The following is a 24,097-nucleotide window of genomic DNA, read 5'->3' as shown; positions in this document are numbered from 1 at the left end:
CTTAACGAAACAAAATACGCCAACCTTTATGAAATGTAAAGAGTAATATTTTAACTTTTATACCCAGCTTACCTCATCATACAGTTCACGGACGAGCCTGCCATTGGTTTGGAAGCGTGCCCCCCACTGAAATGTCCAAGGTTCTCACCACTAACTCGCTCCAATGTAAACTGAGACCATCTGCTGCGCGAATGCTGCTGGGTGCAAGAGTTTGGTCGCTGGCTGCTACCGCCGTGCTGGGACGATCGCCTCGCCTTTTTGTTGATTGGTTCCGCTCGCTGCTATCTGTCGTCGCCGTCAAAAAATGTGCACGCTCCTTTGCCCAGTTGACACCCTTGTTTGCTGGGAAATTTGGTGCGAAAGGAAGAGACGTACCTTGCAAACTTGGCCATCTCACCGGCAAGAGAGTGTTCCAGGATTCGGGATGGGGCAACACTTTGGAAGCTGGCGGGAGGCTTCCTTCTCCTCGAGCCTGGCTGGTTTTATGTTTTTCATTATCCTTTTATGATCCATTCTATCGGCCTCCTTTTTTTCAATAATTTTTTTTGGGAAACACTACATATATATTAAAAATTAAAAATGTATGTACAAGACTGATAACCAAAAATTATCGGGCCATTCTATCTGAATCTATCTATCCAATTTTTGAACTGGCTATATTTCTTTCTTCTAGCTCTATGAAAACAAGATTAAGCTCTCCTTTGAAGATTTGCCGGTATCTATGGAGCGAGGGTATGATATTATTGAAGACACAATCATTACGAGTGTTCCAAATACATCCATCAGCTTGGGTGCCTTAATCGTGAACCATGTGGATAGTGCAATTCCGAAATCAGGTGAACCCACGGCAGATCAGCATGATTTAGAAATTTATTAATGTTTTTATGACAAGTGCCTTATTTTGGGTGGCCCCATTCTTGACACCAAGACCACCTTTCTTTGGTCTACATATTTTCATTTCCTATGCAGCAAAAGGGGAATTCTTTTTGGTGATGTTTTGACCTCTTCATAAGCAATGCCTACTATATTTATCAATCTGTGTAATGACTCCCACAGGTAACATAAAAGTGCTCATGTTGAATGCTGGAAGTCACAAGCTGAAGCCTTCCACCATATGAAAGCATGGAAGAGAAGCAGGTAAGCTTTTTCTCAATTCTCTGAATTAGGGGAAGGTGTTCCTCAATCTTGGGCTTAGTGCTCCCCATGGGTAGTCCAAGGTAGGTGAATGGAAGTGTTCCAAACTGACATCCAAAGATATTAATTCACCTTCAGATCAGTAGAGGTATGGAATTGCTGGAAATGTCTCGGAGTAGTAACAACTGAGCTGGATTAGGCCTGCATGATGATTAGGTTGTTGTCACCATACTTTATTTTTCAATAGAATTTTAGTTGTTCTTCTGCTAACATTAAAAAATAAGAACCCCTGCGTCGTGGACTTGCACAACCGCAAAATAAATTACTCCCTAGACTAAGTCTGAACACTTAATTTGAATTGGAGTTAGTATGATTTTGCCTCATACACACGCTCGGGTGGAGTTCTTGGTATTCGGGATTACCCTAAAATGAAATCTAAATTGAGATGGAGGAGTACTGGTCTCCGCGGTACGTCAATTCACCGAAATAACATCAATTTGCTATTCGTTCTCCTTAGTCCCACATGAAAGAAAAAGATTAAAATACACCCGCGGTCCTACTTTTAATCAAGAACAGTCAGGTTAGTTCTGCAATTACGAAACTACACTTTAGGTTCTAAATTTAATAAATATTAGCTAAGTGCCCGTGCGTTGCAATGGAGATAAATTGGGACGTCTCGGAATAAACTCTTCAGGATTCTAAGCTAAAGTTAAACCTATGAATCACGAGAACATATAAATGTTTCTACAATTATATTTAGGCAATCGCAAGGGAGTACAAAATATGATTGTGAAATGGTAGAGATATGCAAGTTAACAAGGGAGACACTAAATTTTATAAATCATGTCATGTGTCTGGAAAATTCTATTATTGCCACTATACAAACAATGTGTTTCCTTTTTAACAACTAATTGTTGCATGTACCATAAGAAATTACCTGTAAGAACAAGCATCGATAATGAATGCATCGGTTCCAATAGCACAAAATCTTGTTATCATGAGTGTGCATCTAAATCTTCATGTGATTGATCTTGGGCAAACCCAACATCGGCTGTCACAGGTTAAATGGAATTTGTATTTTGCATTTTTTTGAGTGAATTTTATTTACTAAAAAAATTTAAATGGGGTCATTTGTGGCAAAACTTTTACTAAATGGGGTCAACGCTGTCAAAAAACTGAAACTTGGGGGTCAACAATGGAATTCATTCTAATAAGTTGCTGATATGTTGGCCATCCTAATGGGCCATGCGAAGCAGGATGGCCAAGTTTGAGGTCTCATCCCACATCTCGTTGAGGGAGGAGTCTCGGTTCTCCAATATGCTGATGATACGATTCTCTTCTTGGAACACGACTTAGAGAAAGCCGTCAACATGAAGTTAATCATTTGCATTTTTTAACAACTCTCGTGACTAAAAATTAATTTCCATAAAAGTGAAATATTTTGTTTTGGTAAAGCTAAGGGTGAGGAAGCCAGTTACAAGTGGCTCTTTGGGTATGAATCGGGAACACGGCCACTTTGTTATCTCGGGATCCCTATACATCACCATGAATTGCTTAATAAGGAACGAAAGTCGGTGGATGATCTTTTTGAGAAAATGCTTGCGTGCTATAAGGGTAAGTTGCTTTCGTACGGTGATCTCCTTACTCTAATTAATTCGGTGCTTACCAGCATGCGAATGTTTATGTTATCGTTCCTGGAGATTCTAGTCGGGGTCCGTAAGAGATCAGATTTCTATAGATCCCGTTTTTTCTGGCAATCTGATGAGCATAAGAGAAAATTCAGATTGACTAAGTGGAATATTATTTGTCGTCCGAAGGAACATGGTGGTTTGGGCATTGAACTCCTTAAGGTTAAAAATAAGTGCCTACTCAGCAAATGGTTGTTGAAACTTCTTAATGAAGATGGGATGTGGCAAGAGTTGATCCAGAACAAATATTTGCACTCCACCACTCTGTCCCAGGCCCAACGGACTCCCATTTCTCGAAGGGGCTCTTGAAAGTTAAGGATGAATTCTTTAACCGTGGTATGTTTGTCCTTGGCGACGGGACCGGAATTCGTTTATGAGAAGATACCTAGTTGGACGATTCACCTCTTGCCTTTCAGTACCCCATCTATTTACTGGATTGTGCGGCACAAAAACGTTTCTACTGCCATAGTCTTTACGACGGTTCCTTTGAATATTAGTTTTAGACGGAACTTGTCGGGTGATAGATGGTTGCGATGGTTACATTTGGTACAACGCCTTATGTTGGTTCATTTTTTTTGTATCTGGAGTCTTTCTCTTTTAGATTTTTTTTTGTAAAGTCCATGTACGCGGACTTTATGGAGGGCCATACGGTTTTTCATCGGAAATACTTGTGCGAAATTAAAAATACCACTAAAGTGAAGATTTTCATGCGGTTTCTTGATCGCAAGGTTATTTTAACGAAAGATAATCTTGCTAAGAGAAATTGGTAAGGGAGTTTAAAATGTTGTTTCTGCGATTCAAGAGTATTCAACATCTTTTTCTCCATTGTCCTTTTGCTCGTATTGTCAGGCACGTTATTTTTATTGCTTTTAAAATCGCTCCACCGACATTGATCACTAACATGGGAATTAGCTTAACGGGATTGAGAAAAATATTAAAGCTCATATTCAGATGGTAGTTTCGGCTTTCTGTTGGGTTATTTGGAAATGCATAAATAATATTGTTTTTATCGATCCAAAGTTCCTTATTTTTTGCAGGTCATTTTCAAAGCCACACACCGGATTCGTCTCTGGTCATTCCTGCTTCCTGCGCATTAGCGGGATTGCATATTGGATGCAACCGTATGAAGATGGTATCTCGGAATATCTTCAGCCGGGCTGGTTGGCGGTGTACTAGTCACCTTTTAGATGCATAGACTCTATGTTAAACTTGTTCCACGGGCTCATTTTTGTATCCACGATCTATGATCAGTGATTTGTAAGACTTTTACAACCTACTAATAAAATTTGGATGTGTGCATCGATTGATGCAGAGGCCGGGGAGCTTTCCTTTTTCGAAAAAGAAAGAAAAAACACGAACAAGTGTGAGAGTTAGTCGATTGATTACCAACAGAGATGGTGGGGTCGACATGCTGCCGCAAGGTGGCCATGGATTCCGGACTTCCATGCTTAGTGTGATCTTGTCAATCTCGACAACCCTCCAGCCGCTAAGCCATTGTTGTGCTTTGCCGATGCAACGTCGCCTCTAACGAAGAAAACTGTGTGTAAAACCTGAGTACATTCACTATCTTCACAAAAGAAAAACAGTATTATGGAACAAATGAATTAGCAGGAGCATCACTTCTTCAGAAATGCGAGACTCAGAAGCACACCTCTCGACAGTTCACAAAAAAAAACCCAGTTCCGTGATTGCAAGTCGAATTAAATTATGGAATAAAACTTAAGATTACATGCCCTAGCCTAAGATCGAAAGTAGAAAGAAAAGAACAACAAAGATGTATCTCCATTTATATCCTTGGCAACACTTGTCTCACATAGCCCCAGCCCTAGATGAACCCCACGGCATGCCCTACAAGCCAGACCGTGCCGTTGGGGGGCCATTTGTCCCCTGTGCGCCGTCTAGCTCGCCTTCTCATGTTTACAGTAGTTTTTGTCTCGAAAGAAAACTTTCCACCAATTTTTACGAGAATTTTATGATATAGTGGGGGTGGCGAAAACTTTGTTCTCCGGGTGAGGGCAGATCCGGCTGCTTCGCCGCATCCATTGTGGGGCAAACGCCACCATCAACTCCATCGACTCTTCCTCGGTGTAGCGAGGGATCTCTACATCACCATCTCCAACATCTCCAATCCAACATCTCCACCGTTGGACCATCATCTTCTTCGAGATTCGACTCGATCCCCTCGCAGTTTGTGTATACCGGAACCCCGGAATAGTTTCGTAGTGATTGTTATGTTTATGAATGGTGTCTTGTTATTATTTAGTGGTGTGTGCTTACATGTATTGTTACACTCATGTAACAATGATGTGGGAATAAATCATTAGTGGTGTGTGCTTACATGTATTGTTACACCAATTTAAAGTGGCTCTACCCTTTTAGAATAGGATTTGACTATTGGATCAGGCACTTTGCAGATAAAAGTCATGTGTAGAAGTAATCCGTACTGTCTTTGGGAACAATTTTCTCAAATAAGAACACACCTTAAGCTTACTCGGCGGATTTGAGGATTGGGATACATTTTCTGCTATTTACTTACGTGCCATTTATTCCCTACAAATTACAAATCATAAACTCCAAAAACTCTACAGTTTTTATTGTATTTATTTGCCAAATCTGTGAACCAATCCCTTCGGCTCCTCGTGGGTTCGAGTGTTAGACAACTCTTTACTTATGGAAAAGTAGTATATTGAGCCCCTTCACTTGTGGGTTATCACGGCATCATCTTTTTTTCTTCTTCTGAAAAGGAGGTTAAAACCCTTGGCACTGCACCAAAATGATGCCATAGCAAAATTTTGTCGATTTATTAACAAACATGAAATACGTGAATACATCGATTAAACAACCTAAACACCAACCTATGTCTACGAGCGCGATGAAGGGGGTGCCATTATCAGGGCCACATGCCATGACCATGTACCACCACCAAACATCGAAATTCAGAGGCTACGGACAACTATTAAACAAATCCTCGGTATGTGTTGTTTGCTCATGCTCCAGAAAGTCCACCATCTTACAATAGGGAGAGAACAACATCAAAAGTGTTGTGATCGTCCGCTTCGGGAGACCTTCTCCCGCAACATTTGTATGGGAGGCGGGACAAATTAACGACGCCGACGAGCGCGTCATCGTCAGCAATGATCAAATCGGAGCCTCGCCTTTCAGAACTGCCGCGAGGACCAGAGAGCGGGAGAACGCTAGGAAGATGCGCCACCGAAGGCCGAGCCGTGCCACCTGCCAGATCCATCATGGCGACCAGCCGCCCTGGGGGCCAAGCTGCAGGAGAGGAAGCCGGACTGGCTAACGAGCCTACTCGGTTCGTTAAGGGCTTGGTTCGTTAAGCTCGTTACCATTAACGATCTGAAAATCTTGGTTCGGCTCGGCTCGTAACGTGCCGGCGAGCCCTCGTTAAGATCGTTCGTTAATTTAACCAACCGAACCGAACGGAACCTAACCTGGTTGGGATTAATCCTAACGAACCCCAATAATCTTACCGAGCCGAGCAACCGAGCGTTCCTTAGGGTTATCGGGGTTGGAACTTTTTGTCCATCCCAGCCACCGACACACCGTCCTAGAGAAGCCCTCCCGGCCCAGGTCTGGCCGGATCCTGCAGCAGGCCGCCCGCTGCGCTGCCCACTGTCTCGTCCACCCACCACGCCGCGCGGAGAGGATGCACGAGGGGGAGGAGAAGCCCCGCGGCCGCCATCGTCGAGGGCCACCCGTCGGAACTCTCACGCGACGGCGAGGAGAAGGTAGGCCGGTGGAGGAGTCCGATCCGGCCGCCCGTCGGAGACGATGCTTTGTTGATCTTTCCTTGTCAGTGAATTGCAGTTTGTGTTGTTGTATCAATGAAGGTTTGCTTTCTGTTCTGTTGTCTCAAATCAATGAGACAAAGAGGAAAAGTCGTTGGGGAAGATGAATCTGTCACAGTCACAGGGTAGACGAGACGGCCGGGCGGAAAGCCGGCAAGTCAGAACAGACTGCTCGCCGGCCATGACCATCAGAATCGGGATTTGGTAAACAAGGTGGATTGACAATTAATGGGGAATGGTAATCAGGCCCGGAACTTTGAGATCGCGAGGTATTTTGGGGAGCCATCGGTTTTGAGGAGCGGTGCCGGCCGCCAGGCCGGTAAATAGCGGTTTAATCAACGAATAAGTACTACTCCGTAGTATGATTTTTACGTTTTAGAATCCGATTAGAATTGGGAAGCCTCGTTCGTTCGATCAACCAACCAACGAGTACTAATCCGAGTCGAATTTGGCAGGTCACACGTACGGAAGGGGTTCTGCCCTCCTCTGGGTCGATCTTTATATTAGACAGCTAGTTCGACATATCAACCGAACTCATAGCACACACAACTTAGCGATTAGCTAGGTCGATCGAATCGATTCAACTCCTCGATTAAACTAGCTAGTTGAAGCGTCGATCCATCCGTATATACAGATCTGGTGTGATCGACCGATCGATCATCGAGATGGGAGGATCGTCGTCCAGGAGCAGCATTGCCGTTGTGGGCGTCGACCTCGAGACAGGCCCCACCACCGTCGTCCAGCAGCCTGAAGCAGCAGCAGCAGCAGCGCAGCTTCAGGCGCCGGCACACACCAACATGTTCTTAGAGAACGAAGCCGAAAGGATGGGGCGTGCGGTATGTACGCACGTACATTATTAAAACATTAAAATAGAAAGTCATTTAATATGAGACGGAGTACATAATAATATTCATGGTTTATTGTTGATTACTGACGACGAGCGATTAACTTGCATGCAGTGTTGCGTCGGGATACTGTTGGGATGCGTGGACATTGGGATCGTCGTCATGACTTGGCTAAGCAGCGGCCACAGCTGGGTGGCAACACTGGCATGTGCATTTCTTTTCACCGATGTTTGTATCATCGGGGTGGCATTTCAGCTGCAACATAAGTAATGATCAATTATCCATTGAGAGGAATGTCTTTGAACTGGGAAGTGGCGGCCCTATGATTTCGAATTTCTATTTTAAGTCCTTGTATAATTTTTGCAATTTTATCATATGAGCTTCATATTCTTATGCTTTGACCCTTCCTAATAAATCATAATTATATTCTGGTCCTTCCTATATTATTTTCCTGCCTCCACCCCTGACTGGGAGTATATTGCACGTGTACCTTACCAGGCCGTTAAATAAAGGTCTTTTTATTTGTCCATCCTGTTATCAACGTATTTCTAGAAGTGGATATACTTGGTCATCTCTGGCAAGGGGCAGGGACTTTGCGCCTCTCTTCTCCATGGCAATGGCGTCGTGCGCCGTTTCGCTCGCTTTGAAACCGCAGAAGCGGGCTTTCCGCGACCACGGACGACGGCGGGAGCAGCAGCAGAGGCACCGGCGACGGCAGCGGGCCGCAGGGAGGAATCAACTGCTGCGTTGCGGCAGGAAGGAGGTGGCTGCAGCATGGAAGCAGCAGTAACCAAACTTTACCAAAGGGGGAGCACGCGGTCCGACGTCCTCGCCGTGCGGCCAATTTTTCTCCGGGAGCAACTGCTCCATAGGACGAACACTAATGGGCGGTCAGATTTTGCCCAAATACAAGATCGGACGGTCCAGACTGACGGTGAGCTGGTGACACGTCACACGAGAGGGATGAAAAAGTGCTTTCAGTTCTATTTTTTCGAAAAGGTGGTTAATGACACCTCGCCTCTGCATTTAAATGACGCACACATTTTTTTTACTAAATTATTGAACAAACCTAACAGAACGATCTTTCTGATGATAAGCAACAACACAAAATTGAGGCCGGATACCCTGACAACATCACTGTCCTGGAAACTCATTACTCATCCTCCCCGAAAAGTAAAACATTGACTACGGTGTGGTGTGCACGCAAATAGTGTTGCATCATACTATCAGCCAACTGGTTTGAATTCCGCGAAGTAGTACACCCGAAGTCCAGAAATGAACAAAAGTGGAGTAAACGAGCACGTGCAAGTAACTGGTGAATCTCCTCTCCCACGCTAGAACGAGCGAACAAAAAATGGCGACAGAGGAAAGAGAGGATGCTCCGCTCCCGTCCCTGTCCGTCCAACCCAGCCTCGGCGCGGGAGCAAAACGTAGAACGATAGCCCAAAGCCAACACACGCTTCACCTTCTTCTTCCCTCCCCAGTGGAATCTATAAAAATCCAAATCCGTCCGTCCAATCCATCGTCAATATCGTTTCCCACCCGCCATCCCCCCCTCTCTCTCTCTCTCTCTCTGCTTTGCCTTGCGCGCCATGGATGCCGCCGCGGCCACAACTCTGCTCCTCTCCGCGGACGCACCCCTCGCCGCCGGCCGCCGCCGCATACTCCCTTCGCGGGCCGCACGCGGTGCAGCACAGCAGACCGCGCGCGGGAACAGGCGCTCGTCGTCCGTCTGCGCGTACGCTGCTGCCGCGGCGCCAGCTCCCGCCGCAGGGGTGAGGGCACAGCTTGGTTACTTTTCTCTTCTGCTATACCGCGTTACTGCAAAGCAAGCTCTTTAATTTCATCAATTTCCCCTAAACTACTCCAGCGTCACTTGCTTTTTGTGGTCTCCCTTCCTGTCGTGTACCGTGTACGGATTAAATAACTAGTACTCCCTCCGTCCCATATTAAGTGACCACTTGCTTTTCTGATCTTGCCTTAATTAGTAAAGAGATGAGCTTGTAATTCTAACAAAAACGAGGAAGAAACAACGGCCACAATTACAACAAGAGGCGAGCTGGAACTATTTAGTCGTGGTATCTTACCTTTCAGTGGAAACACCTCGTTTAGTACTAGCACATACTAATTGAAGAAAATGCTTTACCTGCTAGCTTTGAGTGTCCATGTTCAGCTTCAAAACATTTTTATTGCTTATGAGACATCCTGTTTGCTCAGCGTCATAATGGAGTGTACACTGTTGGTGACTTCATGACTAAAAAGGACAACCTCCATGTCGTTAAACCGTCAACCTCAGTTGATGAAGGTGCCCTCCTTGTTACAAATGTACTCTCAGCCATGCTTACTGATGAGCGTGCAAATTGCTAACTAGTTATTTTTTGTTTCCGTGCAGCGCTCGAGATGCTTGTGCAGCACAGGATCTCTGGTTTCCCTGTTATCGATGACAACTGGAAATTGGTTAGTGCCATTTAGTTTTCACCCACTCGTTTCTATTTTCCCAATTCATGATTATAAAAACATAGCTAACCTCAGAAGATAACAGGCCATCTTTGGAACAAGGGAATTTTAGAGGAAAATTACAGGGTTGCAACCCAAAGGAAAATTTTCTTACCCGTGTTTTTTGGATCATAGGGTTGCATCAAATGGTTTTCATACGATAGGAATATTTCCTACAGATTTTTGGAGAAAACCAAATATGAGCTTCAAGCTCATGGGAAATTCCCTTTCATAGTTCCAATCCATCTTCTCTCTCCCTTCTCTCTCTAATTATGTCATTCCAAGGCATCCAAATACCTCTTCCAAACACTTTTTGTCGATCCTGTGGGATTCAGCATACTTACATGCCATGACATTCAAAATCCTGCATTTTTCTTATCCGTACAGTTTTAGATGTTTGCGTTCCGAAAATGGCCAAAATAAAGGTTCTTTTGGTGGAAAAGAACTGTGGAATTTTGAACTAAAGTTTTGGTTCCTGAGATGGCTACTTCTAGGTTGACTTATTCAGATATTTTGCAACAGTGATTATTCCAGTCCATGATGAATGAATTTCTTCACTTGACAAAGATAATTTTGGTTTCATACTATGATGGGATTGATATTTCTTGGATCTATGCATGTTTTTTTTGCGGGGCTATGCGTGTTAATTTAGTCTAGTTTTTAAGTCCACACCAAGGGTTTACAAATCTTTGAATGCTCACTCCGAGTGCGACACCGCTTCAGAAAATGGTTTCCCTGTCATGCTAAACATGTTACAGGCCTTTTTGTTGTTCTGTTCATGGCTGCCTTAGGAAGCATTAAATTGCAATGATGATTGTGTCGACTTTCTCATGCTTTCTTCTTGACTTTTTTGTGGTTTTGGTTGCACCATTTGTTTCTTTTGATCCCAATACTCTCCTACAACACAACTTTATTTCCACCTGCAGGTTGGCGTTGTTTCAGATTATGATCTATTAGCATTGGACTCAATGGCAGGTATTCCTTCTGGGAACTTTTAGTTGTTTGTTGATAAAGAACTCGTCACATTACAAGATTTGCTCTGAACTGCAACAACCAATATTATTTATTAACATCTCAAAAGCATTATCACTACATATCGTCACACAAGGGTATCAGGATGTTATTAGAAGGAACCATATGAAATGGTGGCTGCAACAGAATGAATACTGCCTAGGATCCCAGTGCCCGGCCTTGGTCATGTTTTATTTGTGGTACTTTCAGATGTACAGATTAACTTGAGGTCCTTCCATACTTAATTCTGTTTTATAATACTCCAAGATGTATTGATATCATCTACAACATAATGAACCCTGTCGAGTAGTTTTTTCAGTATTTTAAAATATTCTCTTCCTACAGGATGTGGACTTGCTGATAAAAATACAAGTATGTTTCCTGAGGTAGATAGCACTTGGAAGGTATATTCTATAAAACCTGGCTTGGTGAATGGATTAGTTGTATGGCACCATTATACGCTTTCATATGTTGAGTTTTGTAACCTCCCTGTATTGGGATGGAATGCTGTAGTTTGCAAGTCAGGTAATTTTCCATCATGGGAATTTATCATCTTTCCATGTTGAGAAACAGTGATCTACCTTGGGATGAAATATTTCAACCACATAAAACCTTCACATTTTATGAACTTGCAATAAGTTTTGTGATAGCAGTATACCATTGATGACTAAACAATAGCTGTACACTGTGTAAATGCTGTTGTGATTGGACATGTGTTGTTGAGCAAATTGTTACTAGTTTATCCAGTTACGTGTATCCTTTACTGATTTAAACCATTGATCAGTTTAGTCAGAGCCCATACATTTTGTACTTCAGTTTGTTAATATATTTATCTAGCAGGATGATTATATCATGCCATTACTTGCAATGTCAGATTATTTGGCTAGTTTCCTTTTCTCTGTTCTTATGGATTCATCTTACTTCAGTTTGGGAACTTATTACATTCTTACCTAACCACTGCTCTACAGACATTTCGTGAGATCCAGAGACTCTTGAGCAAAACCAATGGCAAAGTTATCAGTGATGTGATGACTCCCACCCCTCTTGTGGTGCGTGAAACTACCAACCTCGACGCTGCTGCAAGGTATGTTTAACCAACCCATATGCTTTCTTCTACCGATTTATTAATACTCAGTTAGAATGGTGGTCTTTTGGTTCACAGATTGCTGCTTGAAACCAAATACCATAGATTGCCTGTTGTCAACAGCACGGGAAAATTGGTGAGTGGATAGTCTATCCTTCCCCGCACCCTTTTTTTTTTATCTCAGTGTCCTAAGCAAAGATTCTGTCCTGAACTAGGTTGGCATGATCACAAGGGGGAACGTCGTCAGAGCTGCTCTCAAAATTAAGAAGAAAGCTGAAGAAGGTGCTTAAATTAGATAAGTGTAGATGATTCTTTATAAGGCGGCTTTTTGGCAATTCAGCTCATTGATAATTGGCTAGCACAGAAGCAGATTCTCCCTGGAGCATAGATGGGTATGATAATATTTACTGTGATGTAAGTAGTGTGTATTGTTGCAGAGAAATGTATTATAGGTGTTGCACTAGGCAACTACAATTCATTTGTGGTCAGCGTACGCAGCTGTCTCTTGGTATTAGGTAGCAGCAGCACAATGTATGGAGGTTAATATTCTCTCTCTTTTTCTCTCTGTCGATGGCTTCTACGAGCATTTTAAGGTAATTTATATAATGCAATCAGTATGGTGATATGAGGGCAGTCTTCAAATTGAACCTGCAAGACAGTGCTTTCGATGTAGGAAGATCTAGGTGAGGAGACGAGATGGCCTGCCCTAGCCTGGGTGCTGACTGATAAGCCTTTGATGTTCTGCTCTACCATGCGCTTTGCGTGGTCAACTGGTCACTGACATGACAAAGGAAGTTATTTTGCATCGTAGATATAGGGCCAAACCTGTTTATGTTTCAATTATGTTACTCCGTATTTAGGATCGGCCCTGGGTGATGGAGGATGGCCCGTGGTTTTTCCGAAATCTGGGAGTGGTCATTAAGGAGTATGACAGCATATCCAATCTGTCGACTGTGTCCATGGACCGGCTACCGATCTGCATTCAGATCCATGACAGACCTGAGAGGTATAGGAAGTAGAGGCTGATTAAGGGTCTGGCGGGGAGAATCAGCGAGGTGATAAAAACAGGATCGACGATGATAAGATGGGGCGAGGGAATTTTCGATTGTGTCCGCATTAGCCTGGATGTTACTAAACCGCTGGCCCGTTTTGCTTCGTTGATCAAAGATGGGAAACGAGGGGTGTTCCAAGTCACTTACGAGGAAGGTACCGCTTCCCTAAAAAAAACCCGAGAAGGTACCGCCGGTTCTGTGTGCTGTGTAGACTATAGTATGCTCGGCCACAATCATATGGAGTGCAGTGAGATGGCAATTCTCCATAGGATTTAGGCCCGCCAAACCACATGATGCCATCCCAACTATCTACCCCCACCATCTCTACCACACACGTGTACCCCACTTTTTTTTAATCTCTTGCATGCTGTGGTTAACATTGACCCTCTCTGTTTCTCTCCGCACATCCCTACGCGCACCTCACCACGAGCAGTGCAGTCTAGCGAAGACTTGGGGTGCGAGTCCACGCCCATCGATCCCCGCCGCCGGCCGACAACACCCACAAATCCGAGATTCAGAAAGGTTGTGCTCGGCAGCGAGATGGAGATCGCGGTGGGCGCGCTCTCGGGCATGGTGGATGCGCTGCCAGGCAAGCTCGGCGAGCTGCTGCAGCAGGAGTTCAAGCTGCTCTCCGGCGTCCGCGGCGACGTCGCCTTCTTCCAGGCCGAGCTCGGCGCCATGCACGCCGCTGTCCTCCGGTGCAGGCTCCTCCTCTTCTCCTCCCATGCGGCAAATCCATAGTAATTTTTGAATGTTTGTGCTGTGATTGTGGAGTACCATCATGTACCAGGTGATTTTTCAAAGTTTGTGGTTTTTTCTTTGAATATTTGTGCTGTGATTTTCGAGTACCATCAGGTACCCATTGTACATGACGAGGTACTGTTATTTATGAATGTTTGTGTAGTAATTTTGTTTCGGCACATGATGTATATAGTCTTGATACGACAAGGTACTTAAAAACTGCTAAGATATGTGTGATTTTTTCTGGATAAATGTTATGTACCACACGATGTACTCATCTCATAAGTCCATATACACGAGGTATGTACTTAAGAACTGTCAGTGTACATGTGATTTACTATACGATGTAATTTATCGTTGATGAGGTACTTATTAATTGTATGAGTTGAGGAACAATCATGTACCTTGATGTATCTGTGATGTACCTTCATGTACTTGTCATATACCTTAATGTATCTATCATGTGCATGAGGTACTTAAAAACTGTTAAGATACATGTGATGTACCATACGATATACTTGTATCATAAGTTCATGTACACGAGATATTTAAAAACTGGTACGGTATAGTTCATATACCATAATGTACTAAATATGTACTTAAAAACATTTCATGTACCATGATGTACTTAAAAGTGGGGAGGGGGGAGAGAGAAAGAGAAGAAGAAAAGTTGTCAGTGGTCAAAGTATTAATCCCCCATCTAATTTAAAGTATAACAAATTAACTAAAAGTGAGAGGGGGAGGAAAACCTAAACATGTGGTTAGGACGATGGGTGCAAATACTTGGGGTGGCACAGCCTCGGCGTTAATTTAGGCCCCATTCTTTTCGGCTTGAGCTTCTCCAGAAACCAGTTTCAACTAAATTTCTATGAGAAGCATCTGCCATAAGAAGCTTCGAGAAGCTATTATATCCCCTTCTTTTCAGCTTCTTAAAATACAGCTTGTTGTCTGATTTGATTAGGATATGTCTGTAATACCCCTTGTACATTAGCTCTACATACAGTTGCACAAAATTTTCTTGCATCTACTCTAATTCATAATTTACCTACAACATTTGGACATAATTTTCTTGCATCTACTCTAATTCATAATTTACCTATAACAATAGCACATAATTCTCTTGCATCTAGTCTAATACATTTGCACATAATTCTCTTGCATCTACTCTAATACATTTGTACACAAGCATCTGGACAAAATACTTGTCTACATAGATAGAAAATTACACAAGCATCTATGCTCACTGTCCATGCAGACCGGGCGGATCATCTCGGAGACGTGTGTTGGGTCACGGGGGAGGTGGCCAGCGACTGGCCGTGGCAGTTTAGACATGCCGGCATATGATGACAGGGATGATCCAGTGGAAGGGCTCTCTTCTTATGATGGCGACCAGCCGAATGTGGGAGAGAAGGAAAGATCTGCTCATAAAAGGCTAGCGCTGGAGAATGTCCGGCCTGCGATGATTCAAGCTGGGACAATGAGAATAAAATCTATATCTGGTAGAAGTGATTCTACCATCATTGCCGCCACTGAAGAGTACTTGATGAGAATGATGGAAGAAATGTTGATCTTATGTTTACTTTGGAACAATGAGAATAAAATCTATCTGGAGTACATATCTTCTCGTTGTATTAATTTTTGTTTAGTGGAGATTCACCGGTTTCTATCGAGAGCCGGCTTGAGACCAAAGAGATTGGTTAATTATGGGTGATTTTAATGAGGCCATGTATGGCCATGAGAAGGAGAGCGGTAATTCTAGTTTGAATTGATTGATGCATGATTTTGAGGAGAGCTTGGCAGAATGTGAATGTGAGGACTTGGGATTCATTGGTGATCCATTTACATGTAGAAGGAGGGAAGTTCAAAAACGTTTGGATCGAGCAATTTGTAAACAAGTGTGACTACAAAACGGAAACTTACAAACTGGAATACTCAGAAGAAAAAAAAAGCCAACGCTTTAATCTCACAAAAAAAAGCACCCCGTTCGGAGCGAGGTTCTTGTGTTAGCTTATACCGCCTGGATGAGAAGGATCACATCGGGTCCGTTACATGGAGCAACTTCCCCTTGCTGCCCAACGGATAAACCTTGTCTGTCCTGCACAATAAAGACCCACCTTCCGGTGCATTTATCTAGATCAAAACTTTCAAACTATAAATGTTATCTTTGGAATATCTTCCTCTCATGGCACACACTTCCTTTTGTTCATTCTCTTGTCCTAGCCAGTTTTCGTGAAGAACTGCTTAAACTCAGCAGACTTTGCACACCCTGAATGGCACCATCTCCCCAGCCAGCGGGCTCCTACCCGCATTCACCTTGTTCCTCACATCCCACTAATTCGAGAACAAAGAGATGCACTACTTCTCGACGTTCCTTCGGATCAACACATGAAAGCAGATTTGTGTCATGTCCTCGGTGCTCAGTCCCGCCATATCTACCTCACGACCTTGCCTCGTAGGAATAAATGCCCCATCACGACGACACATAGGGCAAACCGGCAAAGCGTGTCGCACTCAAACCCATGCTTATAAATACCCAACCGGCGTGGAAAACTATCGATGGCACAACTAAAAATTGTTTTTTTTTTGCGGATAACTAAGAATTGATTTTAACTCCGTTGTCCTAAGGGTAACATAAATTACATGTAACAACATTAAACGGAAAATTACGTGTCGAAGAAAAGCGGCAAAAAGAAAACCCACGCAGCATTATTCTTGGTTCCTGGAATAACTTTTTTTTTTAGGGGAAGTTCCTGGAATAACTGTGAGGTCCGGACACGTGCACGCCACACCAAGTCACGATCAAGCCCGTCCAACCTCGCCGGCACCGGATCCAACGGCCAGGTGCGACGAGGGTTTTGCAGCTGGGATACAAATAGCTTTCTTCCCCCGTCCACCGCCGCCTCCTCCCTTTCTCTCTCCTCGCGCCGCAGTTGGGAGCCAGCACCCCAACCCTTATCAAACCCTAAACCAAAAAATACCTCCAAAAAAAAAAATCCCAAAAATTGTATCGATGGCGGCGCAGGCGGCGAGCTCCCCGTCGGATGGTGGCTCCCCGGCCGCGTCGGCGGCCGCTGCGGCCGCTGCGGCGGCGGCATCGTCGTTCCCGGCGACGTCGCTGTACGTGGGTGACCTCGACATGAGCGTGCAGGACGCGCAGCTCTTCGACGTCTTCGCGCAGATCGGCGGCGTCGTCTCCGTGCGCGTCTGCAGGGACGTCACCACGCGGAAGTCGCTCGGCTACGCCTACGTCAACTATAACACCCCCGCCGACGGTGAGCTAAGCCCGTCCCGATTCCCCGCCCCGGCCGATTAGGTTATTTTGCATGGATAGGGTTCCGACCGAATTAAGCCTTTTCCGCATTCAGGGTTTGGAGCTGCCGAATGGTTAGGGTTTCGATGCGGTTTCCTCGATTAGGTAGTAAATGACGGTGATTTTTTCTTCTTCTTGTATGATGCATTTAGGGATTGGGCGGTCGAAAACTGTTGCACTATGTCACACTTGATTTGGAAGGTTGCACTGCAGTTAATTTATCGTGCACCATAGGACTATATTTGATTATCTATGCACTGTTTTTTTTTCCTGTTTTGATGTTTCATTCAGGTTTGTGGTGTTCTCCTCGAGTTCATTGCCTAAATTTGAAGCATACATTAGAATAGAAAATGTTAATTTGTTCCTATAGCTGTTTGACGTACTGTGTTTCCTTTTTTCATATATTATAACATCATCTTGTTTTCTCTGTCCTTGAGTGCATTGCTTTAATTGTGAAGCATACAGTAGAATAGAATAAGTTTATTTACCAATTTTGTCTTTGTTTAGCTAATGCATATGTTTGTTAGCGCTGCTCCCATGTAGATTATATCGAATATGCTCTGGATAATAATTCCATGTTAGTGGATGCATATGTTTGGTAGCGTTGTCCCCATGATGACACGGTGAAGGATCTGGATTATACTATGTAAATGATTTATATTTGATGATTTATGTGATAATTATTTCATGCTTATTTTTTCAGGGCCTTTTATTACTTTTATACTGATTTTGAAATATCTTTCAGCTGCACGGGCTCTTGAGATGCTGAACTTCACTCCTATCAATGGGAGGCCTATCAGGATAATGTACTCTAACCGTGATCCCAGCCTACGCAAGAGTGGCACAGCAAATATTTTTATTAAGGTGTGTTTGCATATTGGAAATGCAAGTATTGGCTTGTTGGTTACTTTCTCTGACATCTTGGCCATCATGTTTGCAGAATCTTGACAAGTCAATAGACAACAAAGCTTTGTATGATACATTCTGTGTGTTTGGAAACATTCTTTCGTGTAAAGTTGCAACTGATGCTTCTGGAGAATCAAAGGGCTATGGATTTGTTCAATATGAGCGGGATGAGGCTGCTCATGCTGCTATTGAGAAACTTAATGGGATGCTTATGAATGACAAGAAGGTGTATGTTGGCCCTTTCATTCGTAAGCAGGAGAGGGATAATTCTCCAGGCAATGTCAAATTCAATAATGTTTTTGTAAAGAATCTATCTGAGACTACCACTGAAGATGACTTGAGGGAAATCTTTGGGAAGTTTGGAACCATAACTAGTGTCGTTGTCATGAGGGAGGGAGATGGAAGATCCAAGTGTTTTGGATTTGTCAATTTTGAGAGTCCAGATGAGGCTGCTCTGGCTGTTCAAGACTTGAATGGCAAGAAATTTGATGATAAGGAATGGTATGTTGGAAGAGCACAGAAGAAGTCGGAAAGAGAGATGGAATTGAAAGAGAAGTTTGAAAAGAACCTTCAAGAGACTGCAGATAAGTATCAGAACACCAACTTGTATCTGAAGAACTTGGATGATACTGTTGATGATGAGAAGTTGCGAGAACTTTTTGCTGAGTTTGGCGCTATTACTTCCTGCAAGGTTTCTTTAAATTTTCACCTGCTGATTCATACATAGTGTGCTTTACTTCCTAGTTTATGTTACGGAATGAAACTCTTGTCATAGGTAATGCGGGACTCAAATGGTGCAAGCCGAGGTTCTGGATTTGTTGCTTTTAAATCTGCTGAAGATGCTTCCCGAGCTGTAAGTTTGAGTTGTAATCTTAGAAATGAATAATATTTTGGTTTCCTTGTGGGGATTTCTGGTCCCTGAAGATATTTATCTGTCTCGTGGTTGTTGTTCCCATATAGCTCGCTGAAATGAACAACAAGATGGTTGGCAGCAAACCGCTTTATGTTGCACTCGCACAGCGTAAAGAAGACAGGAAAGCAAGGCTGCAGGTAAGAAGCTCTATTGAGTGAAATTATATGCTCTCTTATTGTTGTTATCGTCCTTCCCTATTTGATACATAATTTCCTGTTATGTGGATACTGTCTTACCTAGTTTGTAAACAGATCCTATTGAGATGCCAGCATTCTTTAGATGTATAAGATATGATTGCTTATACACGATATGATGGGGGGCCTATTATTACTCACTTTGCATTCTCATGTTACCACTGTGGTGTGTACTAGCTAAATAACAGTACTGAAATGTTTTATGTGCAATAGTCTTGGCTCATATGATTTCCATGCTCTTTATTTATCGCCCTATTATACCGTAGTTACGCTCTCCGTCACTAACATTCCTGTTTGTTGCAGGCACAGTTTTCGCAATTACGTCCTGTTCCAATGGCTCCAACAGTTGGTCCTCGCATGGCCATGTTTCCTCCTGGCGTTCCTGGAGTTGGCCAGCAGCTATTTTATGGCCAACCACCCCCAGCGTTTATCAACCCTCAGGTGAGCGGTTATGTTTTTTCCCTGATTGATCTAGGGCTGGCATCTCTATCGAAATGCGATTTTTTTCTTAACATCACTCTGTCTTGTCGGGTTACTCAATATGCAAACTATTTAATAGAAGGGTCATTGCTCATCTTTCCCACTGGTCTTTCTCCTGTATGCTTCGTTGGAAGTGTTCCACTGTTAGTACATACCTGCTTTCCTACTGGCCAATAATATCGAGGCTCTGTTATGTGCCATTTATTTATTTGCTAACCTACTGACCAATATATGCAAGGATATGTTCCAATTGAATATATTTGCTTTCCTATTGTCATCGCAAATAATTTGATTGTTCCAACTGCCTGCCCTAGCTGTGAAGATCTTCTCCTACACCCTTGTTAGATGTGGGGACAACGTTTAGCTCTTGGGTTTGAGGAACATGTTGGGCCCCTCATTAGTTTCAACTTTTATTCCTTGCCATCTTGTTTTGGGTTAATATAGTGGGCCATCAACTCTTGTTCCTGTGCTTGTTCACAACTCATTGTATGGCATAACAGTGGATCACTTTCCTTATCGAACATGCCCACAGTAACATACTGTAGTCTGATGGTGCACTCTATGGTTCAAAGTGGGCTCAAAGTCAAGTTCTTGCACTGCTTGCTACTTTAATGTCCAGTGATGAACTTTATGCATTTGCAAATGCTAACATAATACATAAAATTTAAGTAACAGTTAACGGGAACGTATCAGGTGAAAACCTCTATTGACTGCAAACTTGAAAGCTTCCAATTTTAACCATTAGATCCTAAATAAATGGATGAGATCAAAGGGGAAACCTCTAATCACTTCAAGGCATTTTATGAAGAAAAAACCCTGGATCCAGGGTTTTTTCTTTCATAAAATGCTTTCAAGGGATTAGAGGTTCCACCTTTCATATGAATCGTTTACTTGAGATCTAATGGCTGAAATGGGAAGTTTTCAAGTTTTCACCAAATAGAGGTTTTCACCGGACACGTCGCCATGGTTAACATAACACATAAATTTAAGTAATAGTATGATCAACACGGTCCTATTATTGTCTCTTTTTCTGCTGTTCATTGTCTTGTGATTTTTCATTATGCGTTCTTGACATAGCTTATGTATGCATAACTTCTCAAATAAAATCCAGCATTCTATAGTCTTCTCTCTTCTGTTTTAGTTTCATGCTGTTTTGCAAATATAACATCTTGGCCTTAGATACTCCTGTGACTACTTGGGGGCTGTTTTGAAGAATGGTATTTTTTGGTATTTAAGCCAAATTTGAAGTAACTACCAAAACTTACAAATAGTTATCTTCCAAACAGGCCCATGCAGGACATAGTGCTTTCAGGCTTTCCTATGTAGAAGTAGAATTCCCTTGTTGCTTTGTCATGAAGTATTTGTACATGCATTTTGGGTTGACAAACAGTCGTCTTTGTTTAGCCTGGATTCGGCTTCCAGCAACCTCTCATGCCTGGGATGAGGCCTGGTGCCCCGATGCCAAACTTTATGATGCCTATGGTTCAGCAAGGACAGCAACCACAACGCCCATCTGGTAGGCGTGCTGGTACTGGTGGAATGCAGCAAAGCATGCCAATGGGTCAGCAACAGGTATCCTGCAATACTTAGTTTGTGTTGCTGTTTTACAGCCTTAGGTACATTCTGCTTTGCATATCTAAGAAAATGTTCTAGAGGACTATGGAGCCACAATCTGAATTTTGTCTTATTCTGATATGCTATAAATCCAATCTACGTTTCAGATGATTGCTAGGGGTGGCCGTGGCTACCGCTATCCTACTGGACGTGGCATGCCTGATCCTGCTATGCATGGTGTTGGTGGTGGGATGCCATCCCCATATGAGATAGGTGGGATGCCTATGAGAGATGCTGGCGCATCACAGCCTGTTCCAATAGGTGCATTGGCTACTGCACTTGCAAATGCACCCCCTGATCAGCAAAGAATGGTATGGGGATTATGACTCCTTATTTTTCTCTGTATTCTTTTGTCAGGAAGATGTTTTATCTGGACTTCTGACCTTGTACTGGTTATTATTGCAGATGCTTGGTGAGAACTTGTACCCTCTTGTTGATCAGCTGGAGCATGACCAGGCTGCCAAGGTGACTGGCATGCTTCTGGAAATGGACCAGACTGAGGTGCTGCACCTGCTAGAGTCGCCTGATGCTCTCAAGGCCAAGGTTGCTGAAGCCATGGAGGTTCTCCGCAGCGCTCAGCACACCAACCCGTCCCCTGAACAGCAGCTGGCTTCGCTCTCGCTGAATGACCATGGCGTCATCTCTTCCTAAGCAGACCGTCAACAATTTTTGCACCATATATGTCTTGTCTAGACTGAAAACGACTTGGTTCATTTGAGATTTAGCTTGTGGCGGTAGTGGAACTAGGTGTTTTAGGCTTTGAATGGATTGGCTGTTTTATTTGCATGGATTGGTTATTTTGTCCAAGTTGGCATCAGGTTGTTACTGAAGCTAACTATCTCTCTTTCTTATGATGGTACTTATTCCTTCCCTGCCTGAGTGCTGTTTCGTCTGCTGAAATAACTGGAAGACGTAAAATCATGCATGACTGTACTGTCTTTTGAAGGCTGCCTCAAAGCACAAGTGTTTCATCCTTTTCCTTCCCTTTCTGTTGCCTACTCTGTGGGACCACCGATATATACCGGGTGGCTGCAGCAAGTCTCAGCAGGCCTTGACCATTGTATTTTTAGTTTTAGTCATAAGTGCATTGGGTGTTCACCCTGAAGTGTTTTCCTGACAAGTGTTTTCAGTTCATATAAAAGTGAGGTGTTTTGTATTCCTTCTGATCCAAGTGTTGGAGGGAGTACGAAATATCTACAAATTAGCCCTTGTAATCTTGTTTTTGGATTTGATATGTATAACTAATACTCCCTCTGATTTGAGAGGGATAACTACTATTCCGATAATCCTAAATTGTCTTCGTTATTTTAGTTCAAATTTGTAGTAAAACAATGACTTAGGATAGGAGGTAGTACACACTGGGTGATCTACTTGGAATCGGAGTGCAAGCAGATCACCTCCGGCGGTGACGGCGTCTGGCAATCTGGCGGCAGTGCCCATGGCATCTCCTGCGGTTGCTTCTGCCTTGCCATGGCAACCAGCGCTTCTCCTCCGACATCTCCACCTTCACCTGCACCGGTCAGGTGCAGGTTGTGGAGGGCTAGCCTGCACGCCGCCAGCTCCGAGCTGAAACTTTCAATCGTCTGGCGTGCTAAGAACTCGTTAAAGGTCGTGCTCGTTAAGCTGATGATCGATTAGCTCGTAACCGTTGAGCTTGTCAAGATACGAAACTTTTAGTCGGATCGGCTTGTTAAGACTGAACATGATAGGGCTTCGTGTGGCTCTTGTAGCTTTACGAGGACTCAATAATAAGACGGGAGGAGGAGAGTGGAATAGGAAAAGAAATTTCTAGAGAGGGCTGGGCTGTTGCAGTTTGACAGTCCAAAGCCTTTGGGGATGGGCTGATCAATTTACAGGTTATCTAAAAGAATAACAACACCCTTAATAAGCCGAAACTTGTTCGCACACTCGTCAAACTCGTTAGGATTAGTAAGCCAAAATGGCTGATTGGCAGGCTTGGCTAGCACGAGCTAAACAAATCGACCATTCCATCACTCGTTAAGCTTGTCCAGCCCTATATGCTTGGATTAACTTTACACAAATCATAAGCAGGTGCGTCGCGTCGGTGATTCTGATGGAGTATGGATGTTGCTGCTCTGCTCTGCGAAGGGGACATCCAAACAGCTCGATCTGGAAATATTCAATTAGTAGTACGGAGTAGTTTACTCTATTCGTAAAGAATTGGTGTAAAGTGCTTGAAACCAAGCACACGGTTTCTAAACACCAACATGGAGGATATCTATTCGACTAAAAGAAAATAAAAGACCAGGCCGTATATCCAGCAGCAGCAGGTCTCGTTTTGTTTGTTCACATAGGAAAAGTTATACTACTACGTTTTCTTCTTCGATCTATAATGGTACTTCTATTGTCTTTCGGTCCTACCTACTTGGAGCGCAAAGGAGTTTTGAAGTTGATATTCCAGTTGGATTAAACAGTGTTTTGAACAATATATGATCCTGTTTGTATGTAGTTTACGAGAAAAATCACAATTATAACTAAGCAATTTTAAATCTGTATGTACATCGATATTATGTCACATAATCAATATACTAATAGAGTTTTTGTTGACTAGAATTTTTTCTTAACAATTTTTGATACATCCAACATATTCATCTGGTCGGATTGGTATTTCTTTTTATTTGGAATTTGTATGGTAGATGCTTAACTTAGTTAGGGTTAGCTTCGAGGGATATTGGTGTAAATTAGACTATTATCAAGTTACAGTTTTTATACATATAAGGAAGTTGGCAGGTGTACATTAGGATTTCATAGCATAATTTTCTAGATTGGCCTATCTACGACTTTGAGGAGCACACCGTC

General features: G+C 43.2%; 3 protein-coding genes, 1 long non-coding RNA gene and 1 other non-coding gene across 5 annotated transcripts; all 5 read left to right on the top strand.

Annotated features, from left to right (window-relative positions):
* Positions 1-6,293: 6,293 nt before the first annotated feature.
* Positions 6,294-7,869, top strand: LOC112268803. The gene is made up of 2 exons (XR_002960281.1): positions 6,294-7,467; positions 7,591-7,869. It is a non-coding gene; the product is annotated as an uncharacterized LOC112268803 (long non-coding RNA).
* A 1,022-nt stretch (positions 7,870-8,891) lies between these two features.
* LOC100828819 (CBS domain-containing protein CBSX1, chloroplastic) lies at positions 8,892-12,653 on the top strand. The gene is made up of 8 exons (XM_003575525.4): positions 8,892-9,251; positions 9,694-9,781; positions 9,869-9,933; positions 10,899-10,947; positions 11,329-11,387; positions 11,952-12,067; positions 12,146-12,203; positions 12,283-12,653. The coding sequence occupies exons 1-8, from the start codon at positions 9,069-9,071 to the stop codon at positions 12,355-12,357; spliced, it is 693 nt and encodes a 230-aa protein (XP_003575573.1). The 5' UTR covers positions 8,892-9,068; the 3' UTR covers positions 12,358-12,653.
* A 183-nt stretch (positions 12,654-12,836) lies between these two features.
* On the top strand, positions 12,837-14,086 carry LOC112268806. Its single transcript, XM_024454941.1, has 2 exons — positions 12,837-13,303; positions 13,553-14,086. The coding sequence occupies exons 1-2, from the start codon at positions 13,144-13,146 to the stop codon at positions 13,858-13,860; spliced, it is 468 nt and encodes a 155-aa protein (XP_024310709.1). The 5' UTR covers positions 12,837-13,143; the 3' UTR covers positions 13,861-14,086.
* Positions 14,087-16,763: 2,677 nt separating this feature from the next.
* On the top strand, positions 16,764-22,205 carry LOC100827201 (polyadenylate-binding protein 2). Its single transcript, XM_003576830.4, has 9 exons — positions 16,764-17,132; positions 17,916-18,034; positions 18,111-18,767; positions 18,852-18,929; positions 19,037-19,126; positions 19,487-19,624; positions 21,068-21,235; positions 21,385-21,588; positions 21,683-22,205. The coding sequence occupies exons 1-9, from the start codon at positions 16,871-16,873 to the stop codon at positions 21,926-21,928; spliced, it is 1,962 nt and encodes a 653-aa protein (XP_003576878.1). The 5' UTR covers positions 16,764-16,870; the 3' UTR covers positions 21,929-22,205.
* On the top strand, positions 20,430-20,542 carry MIR9486A (microRNA MIR9486a). Its single transcript, NR_127088.1, has one exon. It is a non-coding gene; the product is annotated as a microRNA MIR9486a (primary transcript).
* Positions 22,206-24,097: the final 1,892 nt, after the last annotated feature.

Source organism: Brachypodium distachyon, chromosome 4, assembly GCF_000005505.3.
Source record: "Brachypodium distachyon strain Bd21 chromosome 4, Brachypodium_distachyon_v3.0, whole genome shotgun sequence".
Taxonomy (NCBI): Eukaryota; Viridiplantae; Streptophyta; class Magnoliopsida; order Poales; family Poaceae; genus Brachypodium; species Brachypodium distachyon.
The sequence above is the reverse complement of the archived record's forward strand: the minus strand, read 5'-3'. Positions and strand labels throughout refer to the sequence as shown.